Source organism: Lissotriton helveticus, chromosome 11, assembly GCF_964261635.1.
Source record: "Lissotriton helveticus chromosome 11, aLisHel1.1, whole genome shotgun sequence".
Lineage (NCBI taxonomy): Eukaryota > Metazoa > Chordata > Amphibia > Caudata > Salamandridae > Lissotriton > Lissotriton helveticus.
Genome location: NC_136072.1, coordinates 60,657,203 through 60,675,077, shown reverse-complemented (window position 1 = coordinate 60,675,077; position 17,875 = coordinate 60,657,203). Strand labels below are relative to the sequence as shown.

Here is a 17,875-nt window from a genome sequence, read left to right as displayed (position 1 = left end):
ACCAATAGGCCATGGGGTGGCCACCCCCACTGAGGCTGGGTCAAATTGTTATGTGGGTGCTGATAAACTGCTGTGCCTTTGATTCGCAAGTCCGTGGCCTCTGAGGAAGTGTTCAGCACGAAACGCGTAAGGCTGGACTATATTTGCTTTTGCTGTGCATCCTCTTCATTATTGCTCCCAATAAAGAATGTAAGCTGATACTTAGCTGTTTGTGGGCTCTTCTATTACAGGCAACTGTTGTTTTGGATATATATATATCACCCGAGCCTCTTGAACGGCGTGCAACACGGCAGGGACGCCACTCCCAAAATCTCGCACACAATCCGGTGTCCTGTTTGTGAAATAAAACTCACTGGTCCCCCATGCATAAACGTATTTATTTTAGGTATCAGAAGTCCCTACGCATTTAGGAGTTTCAATCACTCCTTGTGCACGGGCAAGGTTTAATGTGCAAATGCTTTCTTTTAAAGATACAGAGTTCATTTCCTGTTAACTTAATAAACATAGTAAACATACTATCCACGTTTTTGTTGCAACTTAAAGTTTTTGTTAAAAAATACCTCAGTTCATTAAAGCAAGGTAGATTAAAATAAATTCAAGATTTCCATCATTACTCTGTTTTCAAAAAATGTACATTCATAGTTCATTGTAAAAAATGAATTTCAATATTAATGAAGCCGGTGCTAAATGTAGTGCAACATTATTTCGTCCTCTCATTAACGCACAAACAGGACACTGGATTGTGTGATATATATATATATATATTCACTGAAAAAACCATAGGTTTCAGGCCTTATATAGTTAGGAATTAGCATTTAAAAAACCTTGCAAATTCACTAAAAAACATAGGTTTCAGGAGTTATATAGTTAGGAATTAGCTTTTAAAAAACCTTTGAAATTCACTCAAAAAACTAGAAGTTTTAGTGGTGTTATAGTTAGCTGGACATTTTACTCGTACAAAACCATTGAAATTGCTCCTATATAGTTAGTTGTACTAACTATATTTCGCGCACCCGCAATCCACTGCTGATGATGTCACATATTAGATCATTCATGACATGGTCAGTGACATCACTGATGACATCTCAAATGACATCACTGATTTAGTGAAAATCCATTCAGTAGTTGTGGATTTATTGAAATACATTTTCAATTGTATATATAGGGACATGGAGGGTCCACGGCCCAATGCGGTGTAACGTGGACCCACGCACCAGGAGAAGTGATGTCGATGGCTGACCGCAAGCTGTCTAAAATGTTTTGCCCGCCATTTTATGAAGTAGGACAGGTCCCAGGGGATTGATCTAAACATAGTGGATTGTAGGGGTGTGTCATGGACTTTTAGAAGGTCAAAATCAGTTATTTTTTCCACATTGATTGAGTTGTGATCCCATCGTGGCTTACAGCGCTGTCCCCCATGTGACGTCATAAAGGAGGAGCTCACCTTGCCAAAATGAATTAATTAAAAAAAAAATTTTGACTGCCATTTTATAAAGCAGGAGCCGGTCCTGGGGGATCTATATAAATGTTAAACAACATAGAAAGGCTCAGGGTAGGAGTAGCCTGATTCCATGGAGGTATTGCAGGGGTGTGCCATGGATCCGTTATGAGATTTGGAATAGAATGCCAAAATCACTTTTTTTCCCACCTGGATGAAGTTGTGACCCCCATCGCAATGCTAAGTGCGTGCCCCCAATTAAGGTCGCAGTGGAGTCGCGAACCTCGCCAAAATAAATATAAAAGAATACATTTAAATATTCACTCTTACAGTGATGCATTCATTCATAGAGTCACACAGACACTCAACACTTCCACTCATAGACCCACTGAGAGATGCATCTAACCACTCAGAGATCCACTCACAGACTCCTGCATCTAATCACAGACTCACTCAGACACTCACACACCCATTCACAGATCTACACAGGAACACATACACCCACTTACACAGCCATGTACACACTCATAGAGTCACTCACACATCCAAAGATAGACGTATACAGTCACACACACACACAAATAGACCCATACAGCCACTCACAGACCCACTCTCAAAGGTTGCAGGTTACAGTTAGGAATTAAAATTTAAAAAGATCATTGAAATTTACAGAAAAACCCAAAGGTTAAAAGGATGGTATAGTTGGGAAATATATTGAAAAAACATAGAATTTCAGTAAAAAAAACAAAGGTTACAGGAACATTTTAGTTAGGAAATAGAATTAAAAACATTAAAAATTCACAAAAATTTAAGGTTACAGGCACATTATAGTTAGGAAATAGAATTTAAAAAACAGAAATTCACTGAAAAAAAGGTGAAAGGGACTATATAGTTAGGCTCAGGTTTCACTCATACAAAACCATTGAAATTCAGCAGTTATAGTTACCTGAGCTAACTATAACGTATGCCCCGCAATATACTGCTTATGACCTCATATATTACAACACTCACGACAAGGTCAGTGATATTACAGAACAACTCACACACTCTCTCGCAACCCCATACAACCTCTCTTACTCCTACTCACGCACCCACACAACCACTCACATACCCATTCACAGACATATACAAGTAGTCACACACCACTCACTCCTCCTTAGAGCCAATCACATACCCACTCACTCACTCATACAGACACACACACAACCATTCACTCACCCATACAGCCACTCATACAAGTAGTCACACACCCACCTGGCCACTAACACAGCCATACACTCACCCATACAGCTTACTTATACACAGACTTATTAACCGATACAGCAACACACACACCCACTCACACACCCATACAACCTCTCAACACAGCCACTAATTTACCTATACAAAGACTCAGTCAATCACTCATACACCCACACATCCACATACGTACCCATTCACACATCTATACAAGCACTGCCACATATTCTCATTCACCAATACAGTACTCACTCTCCAATACAACCACTCACCCACCAACTCACTTAACCAAACTCCCACTCAACAAGCCACTCACTCATACAACCATTTAGACACCCACTCACTCAATCATACAGTCATTAACACAGTCACTCACTCAGCCATACAGCCAGTGACACGCCCACCCACTCACCAACATAGTAACTCACACACCCACTCACTCACCCACACAGCTACTCAGACACTTACTTATATACCCATAAAACCACTCACATATGCAGTCACACACCCATTCAGACACTCACATACCCACAAAACCACTCACACACTCACTTATAAACCCATACAGACACACAGATATCCACTCACACACCCAACCACTGACACAACTACTCACACACCTATGACCTAGTCAGAAATCTACTCACTTACCCGTACAATCTCTCATGATTCCACTTGCACACACATACTGCACCTAACACACTCAGTCACACACTGATAAGGCAGTAGTGATAGTATCACTCATTTGTAGTCCAACTAGCATACTAATTTAACTTTTCTTAGTAGGTTGATATATATGTTTAACACCCATAGGGGCATATTATCAAGACCGGCGATAAAATTATTGTCGCTATTATCGGCAAAAAACTGCTGATAAAGCGGCGATAATGTGCTTGATAATATGCTCTATGGAATTCCAATCGAAGCCCATGTTAGATGGGAAGACATCTAACATGGGCTTCGATTGGAATTCCATAGAGCATATTATCAACCCCATTATCGCCGCTTTATCTGCAGTTTTCTGCCGATAATAGCGGCGATAATTTTATCGCTGTTCTTGATAATATGCCCCTTAAACTCTTAAAAACACTTACATTCACTTGCTGATGTTATCAGTGATGTCATCAGTGATATCATTAGTGATATCACTGACCATGTCATGAGTGATGTAATATGCGAGGTCATAAGCAGTGCATTGCAGGGCCATAAGTTATAGTTAGCTCAGGTAAACATAACCGGGGAATTTCAATCTTTTTTTTAAATTCTACGCCCTAACTATAATTTCCCTGTAACCATTGCTTTGTTTTTTAGTGGTATGTTAGATGGAAGCTAGTGTTTTAGAAAAAAATGGGCAAAGGGAGAAATGTAAAGCAGACTGAAATGTGTTTCTAGTGCCTGAACACAGTACACCCAATGAGAGGAGCCACAAATCCTAGATTTAATGTCCGAATAAATCATGCCATTGAATTTAACACTGAGCATAGAAAAACCTTCTGTGTATTGTGCAGTGCAATTCTGTAAACATGAATTACTTAACGAGCTACGTTCTGTCCATCCCTAACTAGCTTTGGTTAGGCCTCCGTTTATACAGAATGCCCTGGGGTCATCAAGGCCTTGATGGAGCAACATAAACATGCAGAAGAACAGACTTGAGGAATAGGTGGGGCTGCAAGAGAGAAACATTTGTAGCATTTTATGGCTCAAATCACAACAAGCAACATCCACACAACACGCACAGAGACTGGAAGGCAGACAGAAAAACAAGAACACAATCACGTCTAATCCTTTATGCAAAAAAGGCTGATCCCTCATATTTCCTCTGTATTAGTTCGCAATGAGTTTATGAACAGCCTTCTGTGTAATGTTTGTGACAGGAGACATTTTTGCCCTGCATGCTTCTGCTGGCTCTCTGCGCAGCGAGAAATTACAGTGAGTGCGCTGCACAGGTACGCAGCTTCAAGAGAGCCTAGTCGGCAAGTTCTTTTGAAATATAGAGTTTAGTGTACAACTGGCCGGTTTTGTGGAAGATAGAGTAGAGGCTATTCATAAATGTAAGGTTACGAGATTACATTCTCACGTTTAAGTGTATTCTTACACTTTTGAGTGAATTTGCAAATTTTGTCTCTTCTCTATTTACAAGTGTAAAGTTCCTCAAAAGTGTAGACCTACATGTCTCCACCCCATGAATCCAGGGGTGGCGCGTAAATTGAGTATAATGTTAGTAAGTCTAACTTTTCACATGCAATTGGACATCTACACTACTGGGGTGGAGATTTCCCCATGGTAATGTTAAAGGGAAAAAGTGTAAAACTATTCAAATGAGAAAAAAAGCAAAAAAACCAGTATACATATTTTAATGTTACATTTTTATGTACAATGATATAAAATATTTGTTTTAAACATAGCAACAAATGTAGAATAGCTACAAAATGATTACCTTCATTTTTAATTGTATTAATAAAGTAAATCAAACTAAAATTATTTTGATGATTTCAATCTAATAAAAAAATGCCACTTAAAATATAAAACGTTTATTAATGTATTGTATAGTACTACCTCGTTAACGTAATATATAAACATAATGTAAATTCATTTTTACAATAAAAAAATTAAGTTATACCAATGTTTTATCATTTAAAGGGCTATTACTATATTTTAAAATACAATAATAATTATGTTTTATTTATGTATAATTTTTGAACAATACATTAAATGCATATATATTTTTTTAAGTTACAATAATTTATTTTAATTTAACATAATTTCCGTTGGTAGACTCTCAGAACTTTCTAAAGAAGCTTCATATTTGGTCAAGGATGCATGTGCTACAGTGAAAAGTACAGGTTTGTGTGGAACAAATGTGTTTTTGGAGTTTAGAATTGAGTTTCAATCCCATGGGTGTCTTTCAAATAGAGGTCATTAATTTTTTGACTGAGGTTTCCAAGAAAGCTTTCAGTTATTCTATGGTGAACTCAAATACATCAGTAATTAAAGCAAGGCATGGTATGTGAACTCATGATTTGGTTTAAGAAGTAGATGAAGTCCAAATATTCAAAATTTTGAAATGTTAGTTCCCACACAACACCCATGGGTTTTCACACTTCCCCAGATTTACAATATCATTTAAACCTGAGGATGCGCCAAAACCTGACGCATTCCTAGGTGAGGCATAACGCGGAGAAATAACTTTATTTCCCCTAACTTTATTTCCCCTAATTTATTCCTCTTTCTATGAGTACTGCACTCTGCAGCACACAGAGAAAGAGGAACACTCCTCAATGCATTGTTTCTGTGAAGGAAGGGGTCCCTTTTCTGCACTTAAACAATGCTGCTGACACCACAGGCACCCTTAAACATGATGCAAGGGTACCTCCATTGGCAATAGGCTGCCGAAACGGATGCAGCCCAGGTAGAAAGGACAGGAATGTGCCGTATTGGATAAATATGGTGCTTTCCTGCCCTTTCACTTTGATGTAGGGCAGCACAGCAAGGTGACTTACTGTGCTGCCCTACGCCTAATCCCCATAAATCAAGCCTTAGTGTTTCTTGAACAAGCTAAGCTGTTTTGGTTATGAGGTGTGTGAAGCAATGGTATGTAAAAGCAAGGGATGCTAAACTTCATGGTGCAGATCAGTTGATAATTCAATATGTTCAAACTTATAGACCAGCTTGGTTTCCAAAGATGCAATTTGGATTTGATGTTATGAGATAAGCAGGTGCTGATGTGGTGTTGTTAAGGGCTATAGCTTCAAACGCTTTTTAGATGAGAGGAAAGTTGGAAGACATTCTGCAGTCTGCTGATTGGGTAAATTGAAGTGGTTCTGTCGGGTGTCACAATTCTGACATGAATTGTGAAAAAATGCTATTTACTGAGCATGAATATTAAGGGCCAAGGAATGATCCTTAACAGGCAGATTACGGGAGTTTATATCATTTCTTACAAGCCTCTGCACTGGGTACTTCTTATTGCCCTAAAAACACAACCCAAAGAGAGCAATTTATTAATGACATGTATTGTTAGGCTATCCACAACAAACAGAATACATCCAATACAGTGAAGTAAACGGACATATATCACATAAAAATCAGAAATCCACAGTGTTCACATAAACAGACAGGAGAACACATGCAGTCAAATGTCCACACTTATGAAGTTCAACGTTTTCTTTTATTGTTTATTTTCTACACTTGTAGTATAGCAGACACAGGACATAGGTTATTCATGTTGACGTTTCGGCCCTCCAATTGAGTGTTAATGGTAAAACATTTTAGCAGGTCTTCCTTCGGACCAAAGAGCCAAAGGGACAGCCTAGGGAAACCATACATACCTATTGTTAGTGTTGTGACCTCTATGTGCCGTGCTACGAAGAGAACAGAGAGGGGGAACCCGTAAATGGTCACTCACCTCAGGTGGGAGAATCCAGGATCACCAAATTTGCTTAGGTTTTAAGCATCAGAAAATCTGGAATGTATTAAACACTTAGAGGCTCAGATTACTCCTCACTTAGATGCTCTACCTTTTAATGGTTTACTTTATTTTAGCTTCAAATAATTAGAAAGAGGTTTTTGATGGTTGGAAATGAAAATAATTACAAATTAACTATTTTATTTATAACATTTGTTAACATTTGTTAAGCGCTACTGTTACCTGTAGGTGTCCTGGTGCTATTGATATTAGTCAATATTAGTCTAGGTATTGTATGCAAAAATGATGCTTATTCTGGACATTCCTCATGATAAAAATATGAGTTCAAGTGTTTTGCAGTTTCAACATGAAGTCGATACACAAGATAAAGACATGGACCTGCTGCTAAGTTGGACATTTCCTTTGTTCATGGTTAATCAATCTTTATGTTCTGAGGAGACTGGACAGTTGTTAATGTAGGTTTCTCCAACAGAGAGGCTGTCTTTGTTGTAGGAACAAATACATTGATATGGGAATAATTGGGCAGTCTGCAATCATTGCTGCTGTACATAGGTAGATGTAATGCCACCATATGTAGACACTGGAAATTTATTCTTAATGTTGAGTTATATTAAGGGTGTTGTCTTATGTTGCTTGTCTAATATGCTGGGGTATTTCCAAACATTTGAAGGTCACACTACTCATTGTTGCTATCTCTTCAGTGGCTCTCCTCCATTAGCCTCACTCCACCAAACATGGTGGTGCATATGCCACTGAATGTGGAGTTAGCAATGGACCTTGGCAGATCAGTTGGCAAGGTGACAGTGTCCCTGCTGCAGGACATGCACCATGCACAGAGTCTAATTTGAGCAGGTGGACTGACTGCTGTAGTGTTGAAACTCTTTGCATAGTCTATATTCGATGCCTGACTGATACTTCCCTAGCCTAATAAGGATTTGTTTTGAAATGGCTATCCGTTTATGTAAGTGGCAAATTCCACACTTCCTAGACAGGATTTGGCAACCTCTGAAGCAAGGTGATCTTACTGACTAGGGAAAATATAAGGGTGTGAACAAGGGTCTAAGGGATAGTGTTTAACGACCAACTAAACTCCATACCCCAAATTCAAATACATATATAACACAAAGGAGGTAGTCAGTCTATTAAATCAAACTGAAATTCTAAAAGCTCAGAAGGAGTGCTCAACAAATTCAGACAACTTGCCTAGCACTTGGCATGAGTATGAATTCCATCAACCCACCAATTTGGCGGAGCCTCATCATCTGGAAAACAAAGGAGTAGAGTCTATGCAGCCAATGTTGCCCACAGGCTAGCACACTTGGATACTGGACCTCTTACTCCTGATCTACTCGGCCAAGGAGCTTTGCAAAATATGTGGATGCTAATGGAGTGCAGTGCTAAGTGAAAGTTAAGTTAAAAATGACTATAAGGGCGAAAAATATGTATATTAAGGATCGTCCAAATGTCATAGACAAAACAACCTGATAGTGTGGAACAAATTTACTATCTCATGGCAATGTGTTTGGTCGACATGTTTCAGCCGCTATGGTAAATTACCCGGCTTTCTTCAGGACCTATTGGATGAAATGTGCTATTGCATGAAAAAAACTTTTTATATACAAATACATAGTAGGAACGAGTACATCAGTGGTACAAGACCACCCTACCAGAACTGAATCGCATATACGTTGAACGGTAGGTAAGTACGCACTCTTATTCTTCCTACAACAAAAAAAAGGGGGGGGGAGTTAAACTGATAAGCGAAGAACACAACCTACTGAGGTTGTGTTCTTCGCTTATCAGTTTAACTTTCCTGCCAAATGTCTTACTATCATAAAAGTGGCACCATCATGTCATTTACCTTTCTTGGTTGCAAAATACTCCACCAAGCTCTGTGCCTCCTCCTGGATCTGCGCTTCTAGACTTTTCTTCCCAAGTCCAAGATTCCTCAGCGTCATCAGTCCAAAGCGTCTCTGCTGCTTCCAGGTGTGTCCAGTAGAAAATACAACGCCTAAGGATTTAAATATAAAAAACTGTCTTTGTTGTCAAGTACCTCACTTTATTCTTAGGTGTGGCTGAAGAATGCTTTTACCTCTTTCACAATGGTATATTTGTGAAGGTGCTCTACTCAAAAGGGTACGAGAGAGAGTGATTCTTCATCAACTATAATTTTGAGTTATAAGTATTTTGATTTGAAGTTTTACACAGTGTGAACTTGGCCCAAAGTGCTTTATATGAGCACCAGGTTACCATTACAAAAGGTCCGTTTTTTTTAGGCATGGGAGATTAAGTGATTTGCCTAGAATTACAGGATTGTGAGCAGACACCAGGACCTGAATCTGGCTCTCATATTCCACAGTTAAATACTCTGGATGCTACATCACATCCCCTCTAACATCATCACCTCTTGCTTCCCCTCACACCACTCTTGCAGCTGCCTTGGGGGGTCCACATCCATTTCCCTTCCTTTCACATCCAAGAGCCCTTTTATCTGTATCATAGGAACCACTCAGTCTTGTATCATATGCACAATTCTAGCACTTAGATTCCTATTGTTTTACCTGTATGACTCTGACCACTTCTTAGCTTTATTTGCTTTCTACTTCTAGCTCAGTTTTCAGAAGCTCTTTGTATACCACCACTTCCAATCCTATCAGTCAATAGCTCAAATGTCAGAAGCCTAGACATATATAGACAAGGTCTGTTTCCTGCGATGGATGGAAGACCACACACAAGGTATCCTAAGAGGCAGACTGCTAGAGTGCAGACGTGTGGCAGCAGCATCGCATAGTGTGACTAGTGCACCATATATATAGGTTGCCTGAGTTCTTCACTATGATTACAGTGCTCTGCAGCCTGTCCTTACAGCTGTTCCAGCCACTCTCTCACTACGTAGACAATTTGCAACAATATTTTCCATCAGTAAAAATAAGCCAGTTGTAAGTCAAACCCTCTCATGGAATGTTCTGTGTGAGTTGGCTCGGTGAGTCAGTCTTACAATTGTAAAGATTTACAAAGCACACACCTAAGATATGAAAAAAAGTGAATTACCACTTTACGTTTGTACTAGGCACCGAGTCACCATTCCAGAAATCAGAATGGTATGGTGGCAGATAGATGATAAATGTTCAGGCAATCCACCTATTCATTCCCCAGTAAATGGCCCTTCCTTCTCACTCACCTCTTTGCCTTCTGATGGACTCAGAGCTAGAAGATTGACTCAGTGAGTAAAAATCTTGGCACTGAAATATGCTGACACTTACAGATCACATATTCAATCCTGGGCAAGGGACTCATCCTCCCATTCTTCCACGGTTGGTAAACTGAATAGAACTACATTGCATAATGCATAATAGTAAAACCTGCTATTTACAGCACTTATAAATAGTAAAACTATAGTAATAATAGCTACACAAACAAGTTATTATTTGCTAAATATATGTGCCATTGTGAAACAAGAGCTACCTACCTTTGCCCTTTGAAATTTCCTCAAACAATGGGGTTGTAGGGCGTCCAGAAAGCTCCTCAGAGTGAGAGATTAGCCCCTCTCTTACAGTCTGGCATCCATTCAGCACCACCACTGGTGTATGCCCCAGCCACACAGTGAAAATGTTCCCATAGGTCTTTGCAAGCTGGGGATAGGAAGAAGACATGCAATAAATCAACAAACTAGAGGCGGGTAAACTACTAACACTGACAACCAGAAAGCTGTCCCTTTTAGAGGAAGCCACTAATATCTATTTCACACAAGGCTGGAAAGCTACTTACAACCTCTGTCACCTTACTTAGGGTAGTAACACTCCCCACAAAGGAGAACGTTAGGGAGTATCAATCAGTCATTGCATTAGAAACCATTAATTGAGCAGGTTGTGTGGTGCACAGTGTAGAAATCAAAAGCTCCTGATGAAGGGTCAAGCATGACCCGAAATGCATTGAGCACCTGAAATGGAGTAACAGAAGAACTTTTGGAAATTAATTTCTTGTAGTTTAAATGTATGAGAATCAAAATGTAACCTATATTTCTTTGTGTGAAAAATGAGTTTAATTTCATAAGAGTACATTTTGGTGTCGAAATAAATGTACAGAATGTTATGAATCAAAAGTGATTATTTAAATACATTGTGTGAAATTTTAAAAGGTATATCCACAGGCTACAGTGCGTAGAGGTTGGGACCCAAGGTCTCAAGATAGGGAGGTTTCAATAGAGGCATGGGGAAGACAACCGTGCTACCTCTGCAGCACGCCAACCAATTTATGATTTATAGTTGTGTTGTTTAAAAAATTCAGAAAAAATAATAAGAAAGTGAGTGCATCTCCGTTTATTCCACTGGTGCACAGTGTTGACAATTACCATCTTTCCTTGGTGTACTTACAGATTATTGCCTTGACTGTTTTTGCTGGCTGTGGAATTCTGTGCACTTTACAACTGCTCCCCATAGGTAAAGTGTCTCAGCTATTCCTTTCAACATAATGAATTGGCAAACCCCTAATTGAAATATCTAACTTACCGATAAACCCATAGCATGTGGTGCCCAAGGGGGCTGTAAGTTTGCTGCAGCAGCCATTGTGACACCCACTGCAGTTACAATGCAAACCCCAACATGACTACAGGGATGCCATGTATAGCCTGGCTGTGCAGGTTTTACCTGCAAATTGCTGCTTTTGCCACACCCTTGCACATACAACTCTAATACAAGTCACTTCTCCTGTGCTTTCCTGAAAATCTACACACAGTTCCATTACCAGAAGGATTCTTTCCATATTAGAATGTGCCGATATTTGTTTTGTTTTCTCACCACTTGCTTATGTAACTTATATTGTACTTTGGTACATTGCCTACCATTTTGTAACTTACCTTCTAATGCTATTCTTGTCAAGAGCCCTGTTGCCCTGATGGTTCTTGTTCATGCTATATAAAAATTTCAATAAATAAAATTAATAAAAATTATAAAGTCACCGCTGTGTAGGCCTTACTTCCCATAAATCAGGGTGCATGGCTTATAAAAATCGGACATGTAGAAGACTAATGGGAAATAAGTCCTTCAATCAATCAATCAATCAATCAAGACATTTTTAAAGCGGGCTACTCACCCGTGAGGGTCTCAAGGCGTGGGGCGGAGTGCTGCTACTGCTTGAACAGCCAGGTCTTGAGTAGCTTCCTGAAGGTTAGAAGGTCTTCATCTGCCGTGGAAGGATGGGGAGGGTGTTCCAGGACTTTGCGGCGAGGTAGGAGAATGATCTGCAGCCGGTGGTCACTCTCCTGATGCGGGAGACGGTGGCATGGGCGAGGTCAGCGGAGCGGAGTTGGCGGTTCGGGGTGTAGAAGGTAAGCCGTTTGTTGAGGTATGCTGGTCCGGTGTTGTGTAGTGCTTTGGGTGCGTGGATGAGGAGCTTGAAGGTGATCCTCTTGTTGATGGGAAGCCAGTGCAGGTCTCTCAGGTGGGGTGTGATGTGGCTGTGGTGAGAGATGTCGAGGATCAGGCGTGCAGAGGCGTTCTGTATGCGTTGCAGTCGTTTCAGCAGTTTGGCCGGGGCTCCTGCATAGGGGGTGTTTCCGTAGTCCAGTCTGCTGCTGATGAGAGCCTGGCTGACCGTTCTTCTAGTGTCGGTGGGGATCCACCTGTAGATCTTTCAGAGCATGCAGAGGGTGTTGAAACAGGAGAATGAGATGGCATTGACTTGCTTGGTCATGGAGAGTGTTGAATCAAGGATGAATCCCAGGTTGCGTGCGTGGTCTGTGCATGTTGGTGCTGCTCCCAGGGCTGTCGGCCACCAGGAGTCATCCTAGGCAGAAGGGGTGGAGCCAAGGATGAGGACCTCCGTCTTCTCCGAGTTCAGCTTCAGACAGCAGTTTTTTATCCATTCAGCGATGGCTTTCATTCCTTCATGGAGGTTGGTTTTGGCGGTGAGAGGGTCCTTGGTGAGTGAGAGTATCAGTTGCGTGTCATCCGCGTAGGAGATGATGTTGAGGTTGTGCAGTCTGGCGATGTGGGCAAGTGGGGCCATGTTGATGTTGAACAACGTCAGACTGAGGGAGGATCATTGGGGTACGCCGCAGGTGATCTTAGTGGCTTCGGATCAGAAGGGAGGGAGGCGGACGCTCTGTGTTCTGCCAGCGAAGAAGGAGGTTGTCCAGTCCAGTGCTTTGCCTCAGATTCCTGCGTTGTGGAGGCGAGTGCGTAGGGTGCAGTGGCAAACTGTGTCAAAAGCGGTTGATAGGTCCAGAATGATGAGGGCCGCGGTCTCGTCATTGTCCAGCAGGGCCCTGATGTCATCAGCAGCGCAGATGAGGGCCGTTTCGGTGCTGTAGTTGCTGCGGAACCTGGACTGGGATGGGTCCAGGATGTTGCTGTCCTCGAGGTTGCGGGTGAGCTGTTTGTTGACAGTTTTCTCTATGACCATCGCCGGGACGGGAGCAGGGAGATGGGCCGGAAGTTCTTGAGGTCCTTGGGGTCTGCTTTGAGTTTCTTGCGCAGGGCACTGATCTCAGCGTGCTTCCAGCTCTCTGGGAAGGTCGCAGTCTCGAAGGAGATGTTGATGGTTTTGCAGAGGTGGGGTGCGATGGTGGCACTGTCCTTGCACTGAAAATGCCCTGAAATCAACATTCAATCCAGCCAAATTGACTGTTCTGTAACAAAGCATTAAGATACAATATTAAACTTAGTAGTGTCATCTGCAGCTAGGTAAAAACTACAAAATTAATGTTTGGACTTTTTGAAATATTTATTACAAGTCCAATTTATTGTGAATTTGGATTTGTATCAAATCTATTTTGGAAAGTAAACTTTTAGAAAAGTTACCCTTTAACTGCCTAAAGCCTCTAGATGCCCATTAGCATTAGCTGCAACTGTCACCTAGAAGATGAAAAGCTCCTTTGATGAGGTGTGAACTTGCTCCCGGATGTAAGACAAAGGCCTTTGGAGTGGGGAAGTGGTCTTTTTCACTGGCTGACTGACCATTTGGACTGTGCCCAGGAATTCAGGTTTTAGTTAGACAGGAGAACTGTTTGCTTGTTAGCGGTAGAGCAGACAGGAAACGTTGCAAAGGTGGGTGGGGTTACTTCTGGAATATTTATCCCTATTGGTTAGGGAGTGGCCAGGAGGTGCCCCCACTAACAGGCTGGCACCAGGCATAAATGTGGCACACACAGTACCCTCCTTTCTGGACCTGTGGAAGAACAGAAGAGAACTGAACCTGCTGTCTGTGACCTGAGAAGAGATTTGAGACTGGACCTGTTCGTCCTCCTGTACCAGGTCAAAGAAGTGGACTTCAGGGTTCATATGGCTACCCTCCTATTCAAGCTACAGGGACACAACAAGCTAAAAACACAGTTTTGTTTACCACTGACCAGTTCCAAGTGGATCAGTCTTGGACCCTGCTGTTGGCCTCTACTGGAGTAAGTCTTGACCCCCATGTGCTGTCTTCAGCGTTTTGGATCCTTGGCTACTGTCAAAGTTTGCTCCTAACCTTTCCTGAAACTTGGATCTTATAAACGTATTGGCTTCAAAGACCTCCGGAGGACCAAAACAAACCTATCAATCCGATCCAACAGAGGTGTGTTACCGTTTACCTGGTGAATAGTGAAAACTTGTCATTTAGTTTCCCACTCTAATTCCGGCAGGCAAACAAATGACAAATGTTACAATGTTGTTTACTCGGTTGAGTTGTCGGAGGTGGAAGTCAGCAGTGAAACCATAATAGTCTCCGCTGTCAACATACTGAAGGTTGGCCTGAACGGGTCAAACCTTGTTTCTTTATCCATACCACGCTCCATTGCAATCGGTCTTGACTTGTGCCTAGGTATCGGTCAAGTGCAACCAGATGACCTCAGTTAGCACTTAATACTTTTTATCACTATTTTCACATTTAACCTATAAAAATGAATTACTCTGTTTTCACTTATTTGATATTCATCATTTTGGTGTATTTTTTTTAAATTAAAGTTCACTCTGTTTTTGTAAATTGGTTGTGGTATTCTACCTATTGCATATTCCCATGTATGCCTTTAACCACTTAATGCCCTTCATGTTTAATGTCTCTGCACTGTGATGCACTACGGAATGTTGGGTGCTGGTTGAAGATAAGCGCAGTTATGATGGGGCTGATCTGCCTGCTGGCTGCTCCTGGTGGGGCTTGTTCCAGGCTACTTAACATCTTACAATAAATCTACATGAAATACCTCAACGAGTCTGGAGTCTATTACTACATTGGTTTTGGATTTTTGTATTGTTTTTTACTTTGTTATAGTTTTAGTACTGCATAAGTACTCCACACATAACCTCAAAGTTAACCCTGTCTGCTCTGTGCCATACCTACTAGGAGGCTGAGCTCATGTCAATTCAGTGATGTTAAGGGTTCACCCTGGGAAGAATTGTGGTTATTATTTGAGATGCATACTCACTCTCCTCAACTAATAACCCCAATGTCTTACCCATAGCTTTTAGTTTATGTATACAAGAGAACAGAATATGATCCAAATAAATATCTTTACTTACTACACACTGTCAATTTCATTTTTACACACTACTGTTCAGAATCTACAATTTTACCCAACTTTTGAAAATGGAATCATTTGCCATTTTTCAAGCCCTAATTTTATCGAAAAATCTCAAATTTGCCCAGATTCAAGAAGAAGTTTCTAGAATAGTTGTGACTAAATCAATGTTTAGGTGTGGCTTATCTATGTAAATATTCAGGAGTAAGAAATGTTTACCGATGAAAAAATTTGAGTGCAGTGGAAACACTTTCAACAAAACTGCAAAGTGTGTCAGATGACGTATTTTGGAGCCCACCAAGCAGTTTTGTGCTAACCAATACAAAAAACACAATGTAATTGGTGAGAGTTTTTTCACTTCGCATCAGAGAGATGTTTCCTGTCAAGACCTGCCATGTCTTAAATGGTATACCCAGCCTGACCTTACCATTAAAGGGGATTTTAAACTACAATTCAAATGAGTGGAAGAAGCATTTCTCTATCTGCTCCTAAACTGAAATTATCACTTATTAAGTGTCATAAGGTAAACCAGTGTTAGTCTACGGGAGAGTTAGTCTTGCTACAGTGAAAAACGACTTTAGGAGTTTTTACTCTCAGGACATGACAAACTTAAGTACACATGAGCCTTTAAGACCTACCTTAAGGGTGACTTATAAGTATTAACAAAGGAAGATTAACAACTTCTGTGCTCATGACGGCTCCCGGCCGTCATGAGTCACGGTAGGCGTGTGCTCATGACGGCCGGGAGCCATCAGAACATTGGCGCTCCGCCCACGTGCAATTCATTCCCCGCCTGTGAGGGCAAATTAATCAGTGGGCGGAGTTCTGATGGCTCCCGGCCGCCATGAGCACACGTCTACTGTGACTCATGATGGCTGGGAGCAGTCAGTAGCATCGCGGCGCCATGCCCCCAAGCCGTGACGAAATTTGCGCCGCTTCGACATTCATGCCGTGGCGAAGGGGTTAAGGCCTGGCAAAAGGTGTATTTGTCCAGGTCAAAATGGCAGTTTACAACTGCGCTACAGGCTTTAGTGGCAATCCTGAGACATGTCTTACAGTGCTACTTTAGTGGTTGGCACACAAAGTGCTGCAGTCCATTTAGTAACATTTAATGTTTAGGCCCTAGGTACATGTAGTACCATTCACTAGAGATTTATAAGCAAATAAAATAATTTAAACAGGTGTATCCCAATTTTACCATGTTTGGAAGGGAGAGCAAAATCATTTTACCACTGGTTAACAGGAGTAAAGGGCACTGGCCCTAAAATTCAACAAAAACAGATTCAGCAAAGGAACGAAACCTGCAGAAGGGGCCATGACCAACACTTCCCCAATGAATCTCTCAGGCAAAAACCTGGCTGTACTTGTTCTAATAAGTACAACATTGCTACTTACTCTGAGTGCTTGCTTATTCCTCTCAAAGAGGACATTGAACCATAGTGGAAACATCAAATAGAGAACACCTCTTGCTCTTGTAATATGTTGTCTGACATTTGAAGTTTGATGGGACAAAATAAAATAACAGAGTATTAGCAAGCAATCACACCATTGGCTATCTTGGACAAAACCTATGTGAAATCATCTTTATGCCTTTGATTACCTTTGATTGAGGTAATTTTGTAGTGAGCATTGATTAGTTTAGGAAAGGTTTATTCTTGGTACACTGATGACCTAAAAATTGCACCCAAACGAAAACATGGAGCAGGAAAAATATCATTATAACTGAGCAACATTATTCTGTCGAGGAAGCAGTGGCAGCTACTAAACTTTGGAAGTGGTGAGGCTTAAATACCCACATTAAATTTCGGGGAAAGACTTGAAAGAACCGAACCACTTTAGAGGTGTTCAACAATATTTTTGTTAAGAATGGCCACATTGTGCATTATATAGCATATTTTTTACACACATTTGTTAGAATCTGGAAATATTTTTGTGGTATCCCAGGCAAGCCCTATTTTCACATTCCATGTTGGGACTCACCGTTCCCAAGAATACATTGAAAGATTTGTAGCAAAACAGTGAACATTTTAATACAGTGCAACCTAAAAGTAACCTAAAGATGTACATGGTTTACACTGCAAAGCACTGCTAATAGTCTCTTGGACCCGGAAAAGTGAGAGCCTACCTCGTTTCCCGTGGACCCTTGTGCCTGCCTGTCTCTGTCCCCCTCCCGCCGCCGCAGCCAACAACAATAATCGGCCGCCGAGTGGAGCGAGGCACAGGACTACGTTTCCCGCCCTGCACAGCGGCGGGAGACGCAACCGGCAGTGCGCCAGGC

The 17,875-nt window shown here is 41.2% G+C and overlaps 1 protein-coding gene across 1 annotated transcript in view; it reads right to left on the bottom strand.

Moving 5' to 3' along the window:
- Nucleotides 1-17,875, bottom strand: part of LOC144792078 (cytochrome P450 2J4-like) — a 118,324-nt gene that overhangs the window by 70,722 nt on the left and 29,727 nt on the right. Inside the window, exons 2-3 of the mRNA XM_078666929.1 lie at nucleotides 10,573-10,735; nucleotides 8,965-9,114 (exon numbers count right to left, since the gene is read on the bottom strand). Of these exons, the coding sequence (XP_078523055.1) occupies nucleotides 8,965-9,114; nucleotides 10,573-10,735 (313 nt within the window). The remainder of the gene's footprint in view (nucleotides 1-8,964; nucleotides 9,115-10,572; nucleotides 10,736-17,875) is intronic.